Raw genomic sequence first — 18,324 nt, forward strand, 5'->3', positions numbered from 1 at the left:
TATATCTTCCACTTCTCTGTGATCCACGGTAAATTGCAGGAAAATATTACATCCCTGGGTGAAAACAATAATATGAACATCTTGAAGACCTCGACCTCATCTTAAGGGAAAGGAGACTCCGCTAGTACAGCCACGTTGTCGGACCCAGCAGTGCAGTCAAGTGCGCTTTCAATATACAAGTTCCTGGTAGGCGTGGAGTTGGTTGGCCAATGATATCTGGGAGAGAGCTGACGGAGATAGATCTCAGAGAGTGGAAGCTCTCTACTGACAACCCTCATGATTAGAAAAATGGAGATCTGAGGCAAGACCTGCCACGTGTGCAGCCAGCCAGATACCTGGAAGGGGGCCCACTAGTGTGGACAATACCCGTACACCTTTGTAAATAACAAGAGGCTCATGGGCCTAGAATCGCTCTTCTGATACATTGTAGAACAGGCAAAAATTCTCACTAACCAAGATTCATCAATTAACAAAGTTTGATGATGTTAAGTCAAATAGTACCTGAAAATTTAAATGTAACTGTCCAAAAGTAGGTCACGGTGACCTACTTTTGGTCGACACACTGAAGACTCAAGATGCATCAAATGACAAGTCAAATAGTATTCAAATATAACCGTCAAATTACAAAAGAAGGCCACAGTGACCTATTTTTTGGTCGACACACTCCAAAGACTCGAGATGCATCAACTGACAAAGTTTGATAATTGAAGTCAAATAGTATCCGAAATATTCAGATATAAACGTCAAATTCCAAAAGTATGTCACAGTGACACACAGTGACCTACTTTTTGGTCGACATTCTGAAGACTCAAGACCCATCAACTGACAAAGTTTGATGATTGCAAATCAAATAGTATCTGAAATATTCAAATATAGCCGTCAAAATCCAAAAGTAGGTCATGGTGACCTACTTTTTAGTCAACACACTCTGAAGACTCAACATGCATCAACTGACAAAGTTTGATAATTGTAAGTCAAATAGTATCTGAAATATTAAAATATAGTCGTCAAATTCCAAAAGTAGGTCATGGTGACCTACTTTTTGGTCAACAAACTATGAAGACTCAAGATGCATCAACTGACAAAGTTTGATGATCCTAGCTTTCATAGTGTCTAAAATATGCATCTAAAATTGAAAATGTGAAATTTGAATGTCTGCAAAATTCAAAAAGTAGGTCACTGTGACCTACTTTTTAAAAATAATTATGTTTAAAGGCCTCTAGATGCATCAACTTACAAGGTTTGATGATTCTAAACCTCTCAGTATCTGAAATAACAACCCAAAATGTATTCATAAATGATTAGCCATAAAATTCAAAAAGTAGGTCATGGTGACATACTTTTCACATGACGCAGTTCAAGGTCACATGATCCATCAACTGACAACTTTTGATGATCATAGGCTCAAAAGTGTCCAATATATACATCAAAATCCATTTAATAATAATTACCTGCGAAATTCAAAATGTAGGTCATCATGACCTACTTTTGAGACAACATGATATTAGGTCCTAAGATGCATCAACTGACAAAATTTGATGATCCTAGTCCTTATACTAAGCAAAATATCAAAGTTTTAATAAAATAAAATTTAAGGTCAACTTTGAAGTGACCTCGAGACCACACCCTTTGCTCCAGGATGATGCCTTCAACAATTTTTTTCCCTCATCCTTATGCATAAGTTTGGTGATAATTTGCCCAGTGGTTCTTGAGAAGAAGATTTTTTAGCAACCACTACTTTTGTTTGCATTTTCCTAATTATCTCCCCTTGTTAAAGGGTCACAACCCTAGTTTTAGAACAAATGAAAGCCTTTGGGCCAAGGATACCCTATGACAAATTTGACAAAAATTGGCCAAGGGGTTCTTGAGATTAGCCCTTTCTCCAAAAAGTTGACACACACCACACGCCAAACATATGGCCATATGATTAGCTCTATGAGCCTTCGGCTCAGAAAAGCTAAAATGGAACCAACAACACCAACAACATTAAATGATAATGAAGTATTGTACAAAATGTGTGTACAAGATTTTGTAACACAGACAGACATGTCATTCTTCCCCTTGGAAGAATGACATATAATAACCAAAAGTATTCTAGACCCACATATACACACAAATGAGAAAGTCACTACACACCGACAAATACCCAGCAGACAACAGTGATGACCAAACGTAGCTGTAGAAATATTTCTTTTTAGATTCAGATGTTTTAGAACATTGTATGATTCTCAAAGAAGATACACAGAAAATTTAGTGAAATAAACAAACATCTCTTTTCTGTATCAGTTTATTCAGCAAGATATTTACAGCAATTTACATGTATTTCTAATTCATTCACATGGTTTTAATATTTAATTATTGTATTACAATAATTTATCACTAAAAGCTGAAATTAAGTCTTCTCTATGAATACAATGATGAATCATCGTTTCCCTTTTTTTGCTGGCGGTGGGGACTGGGGCCTTGGCCGCATCCTCTGCAGTGGGGGAGGGGAATACCTCTGTGGGGCATTGTGTTTGGCTCGTAATGACCTAGTGGACAATGCTGTTTGAGGTGGAGATGGTGGTCTCTGACTTCTCCTTGTCATTGGACTAGGCAAGGAGGTAGGGGACACGGCTCTCTGACCACGTGTCAATGGACGAGTTGGTGGTGTCACAGGTCGCATGGGTGGAGGGGAAGGTAGATTTGAGGGGGAGTGGTAACCTCTAGTCACTGGGCGGTGTGGGGGAGAGGGAGATCTAGGCAGAGAGAGTGGTGATGGTGATCTGTAGCCTGAACCTGTGGGGGATAATGGAGGGGGTGAGTATTCAGGGGGTGATGGGGCTTCCTCATCTAAAGGTGTAGAGGGTCTTCCCCTGTGTGATGATAAATAAGAAGGAGATTGTGACCTTTGACTTCTAGTATGTATTCTTCCCTCTGGAGATGACCTATATGATGGAGATGGAGGAGATGGGGGTCTGTGACCTCTTGTCCCTCGCATTGGAGGAGATGGGAGAGATTCATCATATGGTGATGGAGGTCTTCTTGAATAAGGAGGAGAAGGTGACCTTGGTCTTCTTCCCATATAGGGAGGAGGAGACAGGGAGGGGGACTGCGAGTGCCTCATAGGTCGACCACCATATGGTGGTGATGGAGATCTTGAAGGCCTCATGGACCTCCCAATATAAGGAGGCGGAGAAGGAGATCGAGAATACTTGATGGATCTCCCTGCATAAAGTGGAGGTGACATTGACTGCGAGTGTCTGTGGGAATGGTAAGGAGGAGATGGTGACCTTGACATTCCTCTAATTCCACGAGGAATTCCGTATGGAGGAGGGGAGGGGGAGGCAGTGTGCCTAGGAGGCCTCATCATGCCAGGAGAATGCCTCCCCATGGAATCTGGAGATAGAGAATCCAGGTCATCATAATGTAACGGTGACCTGTCTGGAGGATAGAATCGCCTGGAGGGCGACGGTGGCATGACCATTTCTTCTTCCTCGACAGCAGCTTCTTCATACTGCCATGGTTGATGGAACCAGTTACCACGTAGAGCATTGCTCCTTGGGACACCTCTAGTTGGAGGATAGCCTCGCTTTTTTCCCATTCGCCTGCAATGTTAGAAAGTACTGTACAGAACACTGTAATTTCATTAATTTTCGTGGACAACAAATTTCTAGATTATGCTAGAAGCACAATTTCATCAATATACTACATGTAATTCCTGCACCGTTTACCCGGTTCTTTCCTCTTAGTTAGAAATATATTATTCATATTTTATTAATCATCTGATGTCACTGACTTCTTTAAAAAAATTATGAAAACAAATAAATCTGGTTTATATTAAATATGCAAAGGCATGGAATACAGCTGAAAAAAGAAACCGGTATTCTCTCACTTTTTGAATGCAGGATCCACAGGAGACATGGCACCAGGTGGTGGAGGGGCACCAAACTGCATGGCAGTCCTACAACAATAAAAAAAACCCCATCTCTTCAGCACAGCATACATTAGCTTTAGCAGGTCATTACCATAGTGACACAAGTAAACGATTCAGCATTTATTAGAGCACTTCGGTAGAGGGCCATTTATACATCATGAGTAAGCCATCAAGCTTACAGTCTCGGGGCTGAGGACAAATTACTGAAATGAAAATGTTCTCAATGTCAGGGACGTAGTGTACTGTCCAAATATCTCCTCACAGATCAAGACACATTTATCTGCTTATTTAGTCAGTGTGAGGAAAATGTTCATGTAACAGGTTTTTAAAGTCACCCTTGCATCTCAGATGTTATTCTACAATTTGAGTTTGTTTCTGTAAATATTGATAGTCAACTTCTCTGACAAAAAATAAGATTGATATAGTATTACATTGGGTCTTACATTGGAATGTTAATGTCGCCAGTCACGATAGATGGGAAAGTGGGGAACAAGATAACTATAGGTTTCTCTGTAGAGAATATTTAGCTGTTCTTATATGCTGATTTGTTTAATGCAAATAAATATCCAGAATTCTTGTGCAATTCTTATACCATTTTTAATGGAGGGCATGGTCGCCTTTTTGTCAAATCTCATTAAATGATTACCTTTGACAGTTTAAAGTCCTTCTCTTTATTTCATAGTTGTATGTTTTATGTGGAAGTAGAATTTAAAAAGACATTCATTCTATGATTTTACAGTATACAGATAAATTTCAGGTCAACATGTTTAATATGAAAACATCGTTGTTTTAACACACCACTATCGAGTATCAGAAAGACGTTTAAAGTGTATGGACCTTTTGTTTTTCCTTTCTTTGAACCATAGAACTCTCTTTATCTCTCTCACATGTACTCAATATCTTAAGTAACCAGGAAAAGTTGATCATTAAAGATATATGATGCCCTTAATCAAATAAATATGGGAAAATGATGCATACATTTGTGTATATAATCTAGATTTGTAAACAATAAAGTCTCATTCTCATGCTATGGTGGATGATTCAGGATTTGATAAGGGGTGGGGGGTGGGTGGGGGGGGGGGGGGTGGGGGGGGGTGGGGGGGGGGGGGGCAATAGGCTCAGAAGGGGGTAAAAGGCTGGGGGTGGGGATTCCAAGGCTCAAACCCCTCAGAAGCCTTAAACTTTTGAGGCTTTTTAGCTTACTTTTAATCAATCTAGCTATACTTGTATATAATTAAATCAATAAATAACAAATAATTAAATTGGTCACGAAAGCCCCCCCCCCCCCCCCCCTTTAAATCCACTATTGTACTATATGTACATTTAATAATTGTAAGGGTTTGTGTCAGTACATATTGCCGCTGTGTACATAATGTCGCTGTGTACATACTGTCACTGACAACAACATGTACAGTACAATGTATTAAAGTATGACACATACTGTTATCAGCGACAATATGTGCCAACAGATGACATTATGTACCGTGAGGGTATGTACATATCATTGCCAATGACCATATGTACCATCACAAAGACCCAGCTGAGAACATGATTCATATATCATATGTACTAGTACTAAAGACACAGAAATTATTGGTGTTTGTAATGACAGGAAAGATAGATTATGTTCTTTTCCCAAATTCACCTGTAAATTTAGCTACCTTTGTACAAAATATGAAAGCTTGGTATTGAAAACAATTTACAATAATGTATAAAAATGAAGATGGACAGCATGACAAATGAGAGAGAGAGACAATGCGACTCCCATAGGACTTCCACATTTTCAATACAGGGCCCTAATTAGCTGCAATAATGTTGCACTCTCCGACTTTTTTTTTAAATGTTGGACAAAATACAATCATGTAAACTCACTAATTAATCTATATATCATTTGTGCATTTATATATTCCCATCTCCTTAATTTAGATCTAGTTTCTGCATTAAAGGGACATGGACATGATTTGAGCTGAAAATTTTCAAATTTGATTCTTAGTGTTTAGAATGTTTAACAAAGGTATTACTAATGATCAGCAAAATTTGAATGTCAGTAGTCAAGGTACATGGGAGATACAGAGGTCACAAGTCCTTGTTATGTAAACAAGGCTCTTGCCATGTTTTTATTTACATAGGTTAAATAAACTAGTGAAAGTTTTGTTTAAAGCAGATTTTTTCAATTTATAAATGAATTCTTAACACAATTAAATATTTTCTAGTGTTTGGCACATCTCATTTTGTTTTAAACACGCTATTTTCTATTAAACAGTCTAAAGTAAACAAAAACATGGCATGAGCATTGTTTACAAAACAAAGAATTGTGAGTGCTGTATCCCACTTGAAACTCAACAACTGATATTCAAATTTTGGTGACCATTAGAAATACATTAGTTTAGCATTGTAAACAAATCCCAAGAAAAATAAAATTTGAAAAATTTCAGCTCAAATCATGTCCATGCCCCTTTAATAGTTAATAATTGCATCATTTCATTTGTTTAATCTATATGCTGACATGTAGCATAGAGACATTGATAGTCGCAATACATTTCCCTATTGTACTCTCTCAACAGCAAATATGTTGCTAAAAAGACTACTAACTCATTAAAAAAAATCTTTAGCCATTGATCTTAATTATAATAGTGTTTTATTTTGATAATTTTGCAGATAGAAGTTCTTATGCCAATTAATTTCATTTACTTGTGTTTTATTGTTTTATTTCTCTTCTTACTCTTGTAAAGTACCTTAGAGTAATTTGTTTTATATAAAGCGCTATTTCAATTTTATCATTATTATTATTATATAAATGAGAAAAAGTTCTGTGATTTGATATATACGAATCTTAGCATTTTGTGAACCTTTTTTCATCAGAATGCTGATTATAATTAATCTTTTTCAATGACATTTGATAAAAACAGAAAAAATGGATGGGTTGATACATATTTTTTTGTTTTATTTGGTTGTAATAAGTTCTGTACAAATATGAAATTCCTAAAACATAAGAGATTTGTAATTTTTTCTATGATGTTCGAAAATTGAAATATATTATCTCTCCCTACATTTTACTCACTCTTTTGGACTTAATTGAGAAATCACGGGAATAAATCACACATTTCATCTAAAATCATAAATCTATTTTCATTTTCCCCATTTTTGAAAAAAAGATTTGTTTGCAGCAAGTGCCATTAATACAAGAAAATAAAACTGAAACAATGTGAATTTAATGGTAAATTTTCATTGCTGACCATTCATCAGATGTTGATGTTTTTTTAGATGTTAATTTTTGTATATGTAAATTGCTGTTCATTTCAAATACAAATAAGATAACATCAAATTCTGAGAATAGAGTGACTACTGAAACCCATGAACTCACATCTTGAAGGGGGGATATTCAGGAGCTCTTGAAGTATTGGCAATGGGTTCCCCTCTGTAAATACAATGCACATGTTTCAACATCTTATTTTACTTCATATAAATCAATCGCACATGATCTGTCAAATTTTGATGCAAGAACATATTGAAGAGCAAGCCGCAACCCCTTTTTTTATTCCAACTGTCTGGTGCATGGTAAGAACATTAGCAACAAAAGTGTAGCAACATATGAGCAAAATTCAGTAAACAAAAGGCCCCTGGGCCATCATGTTCACCCAAATTTGGGTTGGGTTGAAGATTATACCGTGTTCAATTTTTTTTCAAAGTAGCAGTAGTAGTTTTCCAATTTTAGAGAATTTTTTACAAAGAAGAAAAAATTTAATGTTTAGGCCACATCAAATCGATTCTCTGGTTCTCAGACACCGCCTCCCCCCCAAAAAAAATCAGCCGCTGACACTAGTTTATTGCCGCCCTGGAAAAAAATCGCCGCCACCTGTATTTGATCTGTCAAAATAAAATTCATGTTTTGGCGCCAAAATCGTAAAGCACCTTGCTGAATAAGACATGCAGCGTAGTTGATGTAAACAATATGGCGACAGAAACAGTTCTTGTCAGCGTTGAGATTATTTTAACTCAAAACAGATTGTTCCATGGACAATTATACCGGTAGACTCGTCCTTGACAGTTGATACGCTTTGCAAGAAACTTCTGGGTGGCGAATTTAAAGAAATTGAAACCGTGAAGGAATAAATTAATGAAAGCAAGGCCAAGTTGAAGTACGACGTTTTCGTAGGTCGAAACAAAACGGCTGACAGCGATAAGGTTTTTTCAACAGTGAAAATTTCCGAAGTGGTTGAACTTTTTGGGAGATATTTAAAAGTGAAAGTGTCTGAAAAATACTGATGAACCTTTGACACAGAAAAAGTCGGCGTTTGCCGTTTTGCTGGAGGCCCGAGAAAAACTTAAACTACCTCAAAGACCAAATGAAAATAATAAACGAGATGTTTTGACAAAGTTGTTTATTGACTGGCTGGATGAGTTAGAGCTAGGATTTTCAAAACATACTATTTTGTATTCACTTTATTTGCATAAAGATCTACAATATAAAAGCATGACATACATATAAAACAAGACAAGAAACAGAATGAAAAGAAGCTATACGGTGTTGAATACCATTTGTAAAACTCTAACTTTCTTCACAACACAAAAAAAAAACCACAGACAAAAAATCCCTACCCATTTGTGACATGGAGATAAACTGAACAAGAGTACCGCAAACGGTACATAATACGCCCGTGAAATGCTTACATAGGGTGTTTTTCTTGTGCTATAATTTGTATAACTTTGCTTCAGGTATTATCAGCCATCATGAGGCTGTGACAAACTTTCATATGAACAAAGGGTCTTAGCTTAAAAATCGAGATTTCCTCAAAAATGGACCACGTTCAACAACCTGTAATTTTTTCAAAAATGGAAGAAAATCAAAATCTTTCCCCAGATGCACATCTTAAATACACATACAAACTCTCCACAAAATAAGATGGTCCTCACTTAAAAACTGTGGGAAAAGTTGGGCGGACAAATTATGTACCCTCCATAGAATATTAATTTCCAAATAGACAAGTTCAACAACCTGTAAGTTTGATGTCTGTGAAGCAAAGGGTTCTCAAGATATTAAATGGACAGTATATTCCAATGTCCAGGTTGACCCTTGACCTTTAAACATGTGACCTCAAAATCAATAGGGGTCAACTTCTCCTGAAGACGTACCAGTGTACCAAGTTTGATGTCTGTCAAACAAAGGGTTCTCAAGATATTGAGTAGACAGTATATTCCAATGTCCAGTTTGACCCTTGACCTTTAAAACATGTGACCTCAAAATCAATAAGGGTCATTTTCTCCTGAAAATGTACCAGTGTACCAAGTTTGATGTCTGTCAAGCAAAGGGTTCTCAAGGTATTGAACGGACAGTATATTCCTATGTCCAGTTTAACCCTTGACGTTTGATCATGTGATCTCAAAATCAATAGTGGTCATCTTCTCGTGAAGACGTATCAGTGTACCAAGATTGATGTCTGTCAAGAAAAGGGTTCTCAAGATACTGAGCAGACAGTATATTTCCATGTCTAGTTTGACCCTTGATCATGTGACCTCAAAATCAATAGGAGTCATCTTCTCCTGAAGATATACCAGTATACTAAGTTTGATGTCTTTCAACCAAAGGGTTCTCAAGATATTGAGCGGACATTATATTCTTATGTCCAGTTTGACCCTTGACCATGTGACCTCAAAATCAATAGGGGTCATCTTCTCCTGAAAATGTACCAGTGTACCAAGTTTGATATCTGTCAAGCAAAGGGTTCTCAAGATATTGAGCGGACATTATATTCCTATGTCCAGAGTAGATTGATCCTTGACCTTTGACCTGAAAAACAATAAAGGTCCTCTTCTACTCGTCATAACCAACCCACATATGAAATATTATTATCATCAAGTGAATGGTTCTCAAGATATTGAGCGGACAACATGTGGTCTACCGACCGACTGACCAACCGACCGACCGACAGGTACAAACCAATATGCCCCTCTTCTTTGAAGGGGGCAGAATAAGAAGGCTCTCACTTGAAAACTGGGGGAGGAGTAGGGCGGAAAAATTATGTACCCTCCATATAATAATTATTTCCAAATAAAGGGGAAAAACTCCTGGAAAAAAGGTAGAAATGGATCAAAATTGCAGTATGATCTAGAGTGACCCACAAAGAAGCTACACAGCAAGTTTCAGCATGATATGTGAAAGGGAAATGAAACAAGAGGTACTGTGAGCAATGCTCACTAAGAATACCCCCCGCTTACCCCAATCTCCCAAAGGGTGTTGGTAATAGGTATAAACTACCTCTTTTCTGAGTGTAAAAAACAAATGGCATGACAAACCAAACCATATTGCTACTTCGATGTCCAGTGCGCGTGATCTTTGACCTTTTGACCCCAAAATCGATAGGGAACATCTTCATCCCATATGTATGATATGGTGACTGTAGGTGGAAAGGATAACGCTTTAGAGCCCGGAAACCATACTGCTACTTCGATGTCCAGTGCACTTGACCTTTGACCCCAAAATCGATAGGGAACATCTTCATCCCATGGGTAGTCCATATATATGATATGGTGACGGTAGGTGGAAAGGATAATGCTTTAGAGCCCGGAAACCAAAGCGTCTACAGACAGACGGATGGACGGACAGACAGACAGACGGACAACCCGATTCCAGTATACCCCCCCCCCCCCCCACAACTTGTTGCGGGGGGTATAATTATAAAGAGAAAACCCCGAACGGACGGACGGACGTACAGACATCGCTGTACCATAATACGTCCTGTCTAAAGACGGGCGTATAAAAACTAAACCCCCTACCTACCTACCCATTTTTTGAAAAACAATTGTCTGAGAACCAGAGAATCGATTTGATGTGGCCTTACAATGCTTTAACATTAATGTTGAGCTAAGTCCATGATTGCAATCAAATCTCAACTAAAAGTTTTAATTCCATTACAGTTGAAACCTGAATCCATCACTATGTCCGTCAATCTGTCTCGCTTCATTTCCAACACCTTTTTATTAATACTTTGAAGTACTGATATAAAACTTGGCTCTGCTTTCTTAATGGTTGACCTATTTTACAAGAGTTAAAAGCCCTTTGTAATGAATTTGTTTTGAAACCTACCATACAGGCCAGTTTTTAGTAAGTAAACTTTAATAAAGTTGATCTTTTGTTATGGCTGACCAATTTCTGCAATCCCCCCCCCCCCCCCCCCCCTTCAATAAACTTGTGAGACGATGACATGAAACTTGTGTGTACATGTAGCTTTCTAGTGTACAAATTTCAATATCTGTCACAATTACTGACTATGATGTGTACACAATTATCATTTTCACTAAATTTATAGCCATTTGCCTACAATATGTTTTCTGTAACTGCTATTTCTACCCAGAGTTGACGTTTGTATTTCCCAACTCCGTCAACAAAAGATGGCAGTATGTCACTACAATGTTCAAATTTAGTTTATCTAAAAACATTTGCATTTTAATCTCTGTGTATAAGTTGATTCAATGTCTCTGTAAACTGAACTGGTCACATTCTGCATAACTTTATAAATAATAAATGGGCATGAATTCATGAAAGTATATGCTCAAACTAAGTGTTAAAGAATGTTGTAAAACCCCAGAAGTTGACATTTAGCCTTTCAGATTAGCAATATAATTCTTAGAATGTTTGTTAAGTGTTGATCTGAATTCAAATGCACTAATGCATGGTTATCTTCTAAATATATAAATTCATTAAAATTAGATCTTATTTCCATACTTTTCTTTATAAATAATATATTCACGCTTTTGAATCTTCTTTACTTCTATAATCACTAATATATAGCACAAAGGCATTGAGTACATAGGTGGGTCCAGAAATTCCACTCGAAAGTGGGAATGACAGCCCTCAAATGGTGTAAATAACCAAAGGAGGAGTTGAAATCTCCCATAATCTCCTCTTAGATCCACCACAACATATTTTTCTACAATGGCATCACAACTTGCTGCAGATAAATGAGCTGATGAAAAATTCACTTCACTCTACTTTGACTCAACAACATCATCGAATACCCACAGCTGATCTCGTCTTCTACTCATCAGTAACGAGTAGAAGTAGAAGACAGAAGACGAGATCAGCCTCGGGTATCTGATGATGACTCGCCAAATGTTCAAAGCTCAGTGTCAATGATTTTGTACATAATCAAGATCAGACAGATTTGAAGTTTATAAGGATTTTTTGGAACTTTTTTTTAAAACTATAGACTTTTTTACTCCACTTAAATGATTAATCTCTGATATGAAAACATCATTTTAAACTGATGGTCAATTTCTAAATCAGTGCCTGCTATTAAACAAATGTTGAGGTTGAAAGATGAAAATCTTAAAGCCAAAATAGGTTCTATACGTTCATTTTCATAGAAACCAAATAAACATCAAATTCTCAGTATGCAGAGGCTACTGAAACCCATGAACTCACATCTTGAAGGGGGGATATTCAGGAGCTCTTGAAGTATTGGCAATGGGTTCCCCTCTGTAAATACAATGCACATGTTTCAACATCTTATCTATAAACCTTATTCAATTCGTTAAAAATCTCTCATTATTGTATTTGGATGCAAGGACAGGACTTCAAATCCTGCAAAACAATTTTGTCTGATTTCATCCAACTGTCTGGTACAAGGTCAGCTGTCAACACATTAACAGAGAGTAATTATAACAGCCCATGGGCCACCATCGTGCCTTATTAAATAGTAAATTTAAACCCAAGCGATACAATTGCCTGTTATTCATAAGGAAATGATTATCATTACAATTTGTAAGGTATCAGAGGAAATTACATTGGAAGTGTAAATACAGTATAAACATTTGAATCACGGCTTCTATACACAGAGACATTGACAGAACAACATACTCCACATTTTTGCTGGCAAGAACACTAGATTTTTCAAACTAACCAAATGTGAAAACTTGAGTGCTGGTGATTTTGTTCATGGTCAAAATCATGGAACTTTCTTCTTTTTTTTTCTGCACTTTTAATACAATTAATTTGCTGCAATTCTTTACCATGAAAATCACAAACTGAAATAATTTCACTCTAAACTGATGGTCATCAGATGTTGATGTTCATAAAAAGAAATTTTAACCAAATATAAGTAACACACTGCAGTTTCATCAATTTCCATTGGCATCAAATTTCATGCACCTGTCAAAAAGTAGTTTTGTTGATATCCTATTTCATGGAAAGTTTATTTTCTACCTTTGTGACTAAAATTTGTGTTTCGTCCAGTGCTTTGAGTCCATGGTCTAGCATACCTGCAATAATGTAGTCCTCTTCGATTTTTTCCCTCTCCCGAAAACATCAGGAAAAAAAATCGGAGAGGGCTACATTATTGCAGCTAGGCCTAACATAACCAATAAAACAAAAGACATCGGTGATTAACAAAAAGTGATGAAACCACAGCATTTGATTGCGATACAAAACAAATAAACATCAAATTCTGAGAATACAGTGGCTGCCGAGACCCATGAACTCACATCTTGAAGGGGGGATATTCAGTAGCTTTTGGTACATTGGCAATAGGTTCCCCTCTGTAAATACAATGCATAGGTTTCAACATCTAATCTTACTCAATTCAAAAGCACACCGTTTATACATTTGTATGGGTGTTTCTCAAAGCAAGAGTATCTCTTTGGATTTAATACATCTGCACTGTACACTGTGCCTGGTCAGCACATCAGCAGCAATGAAATGAAAATGACCCAAAATTATAAAGTTTGGCCCACAGGCCCCAATGTTCACTTGAGTTGCCTTGCCTGTAATTACAAACAAATCTCTTATATATTGTGCCTCAGCATGTTGCATTGAGATGACTTTCGAATATGGATTATTGAATACTAATTATTTGTTGTTCTTGAAAATATCAAGATTTCAAAATTATTCATATCAAAATTCCTAAATCAAAAATCTTGGGGCCCAATATTGCCCCATCTTGGTCATGAAATAAGAAACCAATGGGCCAGTCATCTCTTCTTTTCCCCCATGAACCTTAAATTATTAAATTCCAGTTGTGGTTACACTCTGGCCCTTGGGGTCATGGGTTCAACTTGAATCTATGCTACATATGGATTCTTGCACATTGATTTGACAAAGTATGCCCCTGTGGTTCTTGAGAAGATTTTATAAAGATATTTTAAAAATGTTACTGTAAAACTTTGAATCCCTATAGTGGTACTACCCTGATCCCCGGAGGGTCATGGAGTGAATAAACCTGAATCTATACTACCACATGTGCATGTCTTGCTATTGATTTGACAAAGTCTGTCCTTGTGGCTCTTAAGAAGACTTTAAGGATATTTCCTAAATATTCTACACAAGATTTTGAACTTCTGTTGTAGCCTCACCTTAATTCCAGGGACCATGGTGTGAACAAATTTGAATCTACACCATACAGGAGTAAAACATACCCTCGGTTTTCTTACTGGTTTACTAAGATGATTTGAGAAAGCTAGATTATCACTACTTGTCAGTCAATGGCACAGATTCTAGTAACTTAAAATTTATAAAAGTGCACCTTAAAGGCGCATAATATACCCATCTAGAACCACATGTATATGATGCATGTATGTGTTTGCATGCTTGAAGTCACAAGTTGTAACATTGTCAATTGCAATTCCATAATGAGGATGATTTGGACACAATTTGAGCAAGTATAGCTATAAAATTCAAGGAGGCCACAGTGACCTTTTTCTGGTTTGTGACACGGTTCCCCCCCCCCCCCCCCCCCCCACAAGATGCATCAACTGACCAAGCTTGATAGTACCTAGGCTTTACAGTGTGCAAGATATCACCCGGATAAGCTAATAGATGAACAGGAAAGCCTATCCCACAATACAGCATGTTATAAGACAGGTAGATAATAATAAAGTTAGCAATATTTTGTTTAATGCAACTATCTAAAGTTATTGTCACACATCGTACTCAAACTGTCAATCATCTTACTGGGAACATCATGATATTGCTGCCAACAATTTGACAGGTAATAGATCTACCAATTTTCTTCTTTGGAAAATAAACAGTTACATAATGAAATATACATATATATTATTACTGCAGTAACTTGATCTGTTGGGTTAATAGGCACGGGTCATTAGATCAAACAAAATGCGAAGCGTTAAGTTTGATCTGATGATCAACTCTTTGGATCAATTTACTATAGTAATGATAAATTCATCGTATACACCCTTATGTATTTTCGAATACATGTTTAGATAATGAATGTATTCCTTACTATCAAAAACACAAACATACATTGTACAATGAAATGATTTTTTAAGAAGACAGTTTTGATTGTGACATGGTCAATATTTTCCCTAAAAATGTTGCGTTGAAACTTTATGATGTCATCAGATTCAGAGCAACATGATCTGCATTTAGATCACCACAGTGTGGTGATCCGGAGAGTCGAATCACACTCTGTGAATTTAACAGTACATGTATTAAAATACGGATTATTGATGGGCATATAACAAGAGCCCTGCAAGGCATATCCCCTTGCAATGGGCATCTACAAGCTTTTTTCTAAGAAGTCTTGTAGTGACCTTGACTTTTGACCCCAAAATCAATAGAGTTTTCCTTCTCTTGTTAACAAAGCAACATATGAAGTATAAAATCAATTGAGCAAATAATGTGGCCTCTAGTTTAAGAGTGTCTACAAGCTTAGTTTTAAACACACACTCACACACATACTCACCCATGCACGAAGGGGCCTGTTACTAAATCCCCCTCTTGCAATGAATTGTGAGGGGACAACAAATACATTTCTTTAACACAAAAGATCACAGAATTCAGGACAGTAAACGCCAATCACAATGAATCTTGGGCAAGATCAAAAGTTCAATGTCTGACAAGAAAGACTAAATTCACATAGTTTTCACTGACGAGACACCCCCCCCCCCCCCCCCCCCCCTTAAAACTAAATATTATGAATGATGAAACTAATTGAAGTAAAAACATACAATTATAAATAACATTCTGTATACCTTATCTACCATTAATTCACAAATGAAAGCATACATTAAAACTATCAAATGTTCATTAAAATGTAATATCATTATGTGGTTTTTCACAGTCGCTTTTTTCTTTTTCCAAGAAAGTGTAATCGATGTCAGATGACAGAAACTTACGGGAGATTTTATACCCCCTCCTCCTAACTATTTGAATTTAGATTTTTATCCGACATCGATCTTTTGATCTCACCCTTATGATTTAGAGGTGAGGTTTACAACCATCCGAGATTTTTAATGACGAGAAAACCTCATGCTGAAATTCCAAGCTCATCCAAAAATCGTAATACATATAGTTCCCTTAATAATATGAGTAAGTTAACTCTATGTTTGAAATTTTACGCTTTGGTTTGTTATGAGTATAAACTGCTATTATCTGCATGGTCAATTCATATTATATGCGCTAGACAATAGATATTCAGATGAACGCTATTGCTATTTTCTATCCTTCAAATCTGGAACACTTTCATATCGTGAAATTCAAATTTCCTAAAATTCTACAATTACAATGCTGGCAAGAGGTATAAAGCTATAAAACATTATAATTACTTGTAATATTTTGTAAAACTCACCTTTCTTGTTTGCTTCTCCTCTCTGCCTCGCCGAAGTCCACTCCTACCAAACTCTTCTTTGCCATGCGGGCTGCCTCACCAAAATCAATTTCTTCCAGTGGTGTCCTTCCTGCTTTCCTTTTACGCCTTCCAAACTCATCAACAGAAGACTCTGATGATCGTGAGACTGACCTTGACCTGGATTTGCTTCTGGATCGGGAGTATGACGATCTACTACTGTGCCTGGATGGTGATGGTGATCTTGATAGAGATAAGGATGAGGATGAAATCGGACTTGCTCCATCTCTGGTTCTTGAATAGGATCTGGATCTCGATTTGGAAGGTGATCTTGATCTGGATTCAGAATATGACCTTGACACTGACCTTGATCTCCTTTTCCTTCGTTTCTTTCGATGAGATTTGAGTCGAGAATGAGCTCCAAGTCCTGAATGAGAACCTGAGCGAGATCTTGATCGTGAACTGGACAGTGATCTAGACCTTGAACTCACAGGTGATGGGGACCTTGATTCAATTTCAATAACTTCAGGTGGTTCTTCAGCTTCAGCTGATTTTTCCTCTTTAGAGGTTTTGCCTTCACCAGCAGAAGTTATTTTATCAGCATTTTCCTCAGCTGTTTGTTGAGATGGAGAAGACCCCCGCCTTCTGTTTCGAGCAATATTTCGGCGTGGCTTGTACAAATCAGATGGATTGTATCGCTTGGTACTTAGACCTTTTTCATCCTCAGATCTGAAATACAGTAATAAAACAGTGAGACATTGATTTACATAAATAAGACAATACATTATTCTAGAAAAAATAAATACATTTTACGTGTGCTAAGGTGAACAGTTAAGTTACCAAAATCAAAATAATGGCTTTAACCATTTATAACATACATGTAATTCATCATATCTATGAAAGATGCTTTTAACACTTATTTTGAAAAATAAAAAATGAAGAGTCATCGAAATGTTTAATGTTGGACTAATACCACTCACAGCATAAAAAGAAAGCATCGTCATGATGTATAGGAAAGCCCTAGTTCTGTGATGTATGTCATGGGCTTCTCTATTTAACACTAAATATAATTATAATGCTTTCTGAAGAATAGTGAATGATAAAATGCACAAGTAAAGTTCAAATGATGAAACTGTCCCACACTACACAGTGCTGGGTGTACTAATGATGTATAAACTTACAGGAACCTCAAAAACTGCCCAAACTTTATTTTTGATGTTACTATGGAAACTAGATTGAATTGATTACTTTATTGTATGAGCTTGTAGTATCATTCTAACTATAAATCTTTACAACTAGTGCTGGTATCTTATCTGTAATCATAACTAATTTGGATAACTTCTGTGATGTTGTAAGATGTATTAACAATAGACATGGACTTGCCTAAATCATGAATACTAAACTTTCTCTATGGTATGAGTTGGCAAGAGAAATAAACAGTCAAGGTAATGCCAGTATCATTAAAAACAAACTACAATTCAGGAACAGATCTAGAAATACAAATTAGATGGTACTTCGGTCTAAAAAGGGAGGTTATTGCTAAAATAACCATATTATTTTTTAAAAAAATTCCATCCAAAAGGGGGGGGGGGTGCAACTCCAATAACCCCTTCCTAGATCTGCCACTAAAACTACTGATGAGTATGCCGATCTGTATCTGCAGCTGGCAAAACGATTCATGTGATGTCAATACACCCCCATCTAGGGTTACAAATTAGTTATAATGTTAACATCAGAAATTCCAATGCACGTTTCTTTGGCTGTTCTTTTTCAGCAAAATGTTTTAAGATTCATCAGAGTAAATTCATGTAATAACTTCTAAAATTTCAA

The 18,324-nt window shown here is 36.7% G+C and overlaps 1 protein-coding gene across 6 annotated transcripts in view; it reads right to left on the reverse strand.

Annotated features, from left to right (window-relative positions):
* Window positions 1-2,273: 2,273 nt before the first annotated feature.
* LOC125658061 (serine/arginine repetitive matrix protein 2-like) overlaps window positions 2,274-18,324 on the reverse strand; it is a 34,480-nt gene continuing 18,429 nt past the window's right edge. For 2 of the 6 annotated variants that reach the window (XM_056148907.1, XM_056148911.1), the window contains 6 exons: window positions 16,498-17,223; window positions 13,397-13,450; window positions 12,339-12,392; window positions 7,281-7,334; window positions 3,875-3,943; window positions 2,274-3,587 (listed from right to left, as the gene is read on the reverse strand). In XM_056148907.1, coding sequence (XP_056004882.1) covers window positions 2,423-3,587; window positions 3,875-3,943; window positions 7,281-7,334; window positions 12,339-12,392; window positions 13,397-13,450; window positions 16,498-17,223 — 2,122 coding nt within the window. In that variant the 3' untranslated portion in view covers window positions 2,274-2,422. The remainder of the gene's footprint in view (window positions 3,588-3,874; window positions 3,944-7,280; window positions 7,335-12,338; window positions 12,393-13,396; window positions 13,451-16,497; window positions 17,224-18,324) is intronic. The other 4 variants (XM_056148910.1, XM_056148909.1, XM_056148908.1 and 1 more) reach the window with 4 other exon arrangements.

Source organism: Ostrea edulis, chromosome 9, assembly GCF_947568905.1.
Source record: "Ostrea edulis chromosome 9, xbOstEdul1.1, whole genome shotgun sequence".
In the NCBI taxonomy this organism is placed as follows: Eukaryota; Metazoa; Mollusca; class Bivalvia; order Ostreida; family Ostreidae; genus Ostrea; species Ostrea edulis.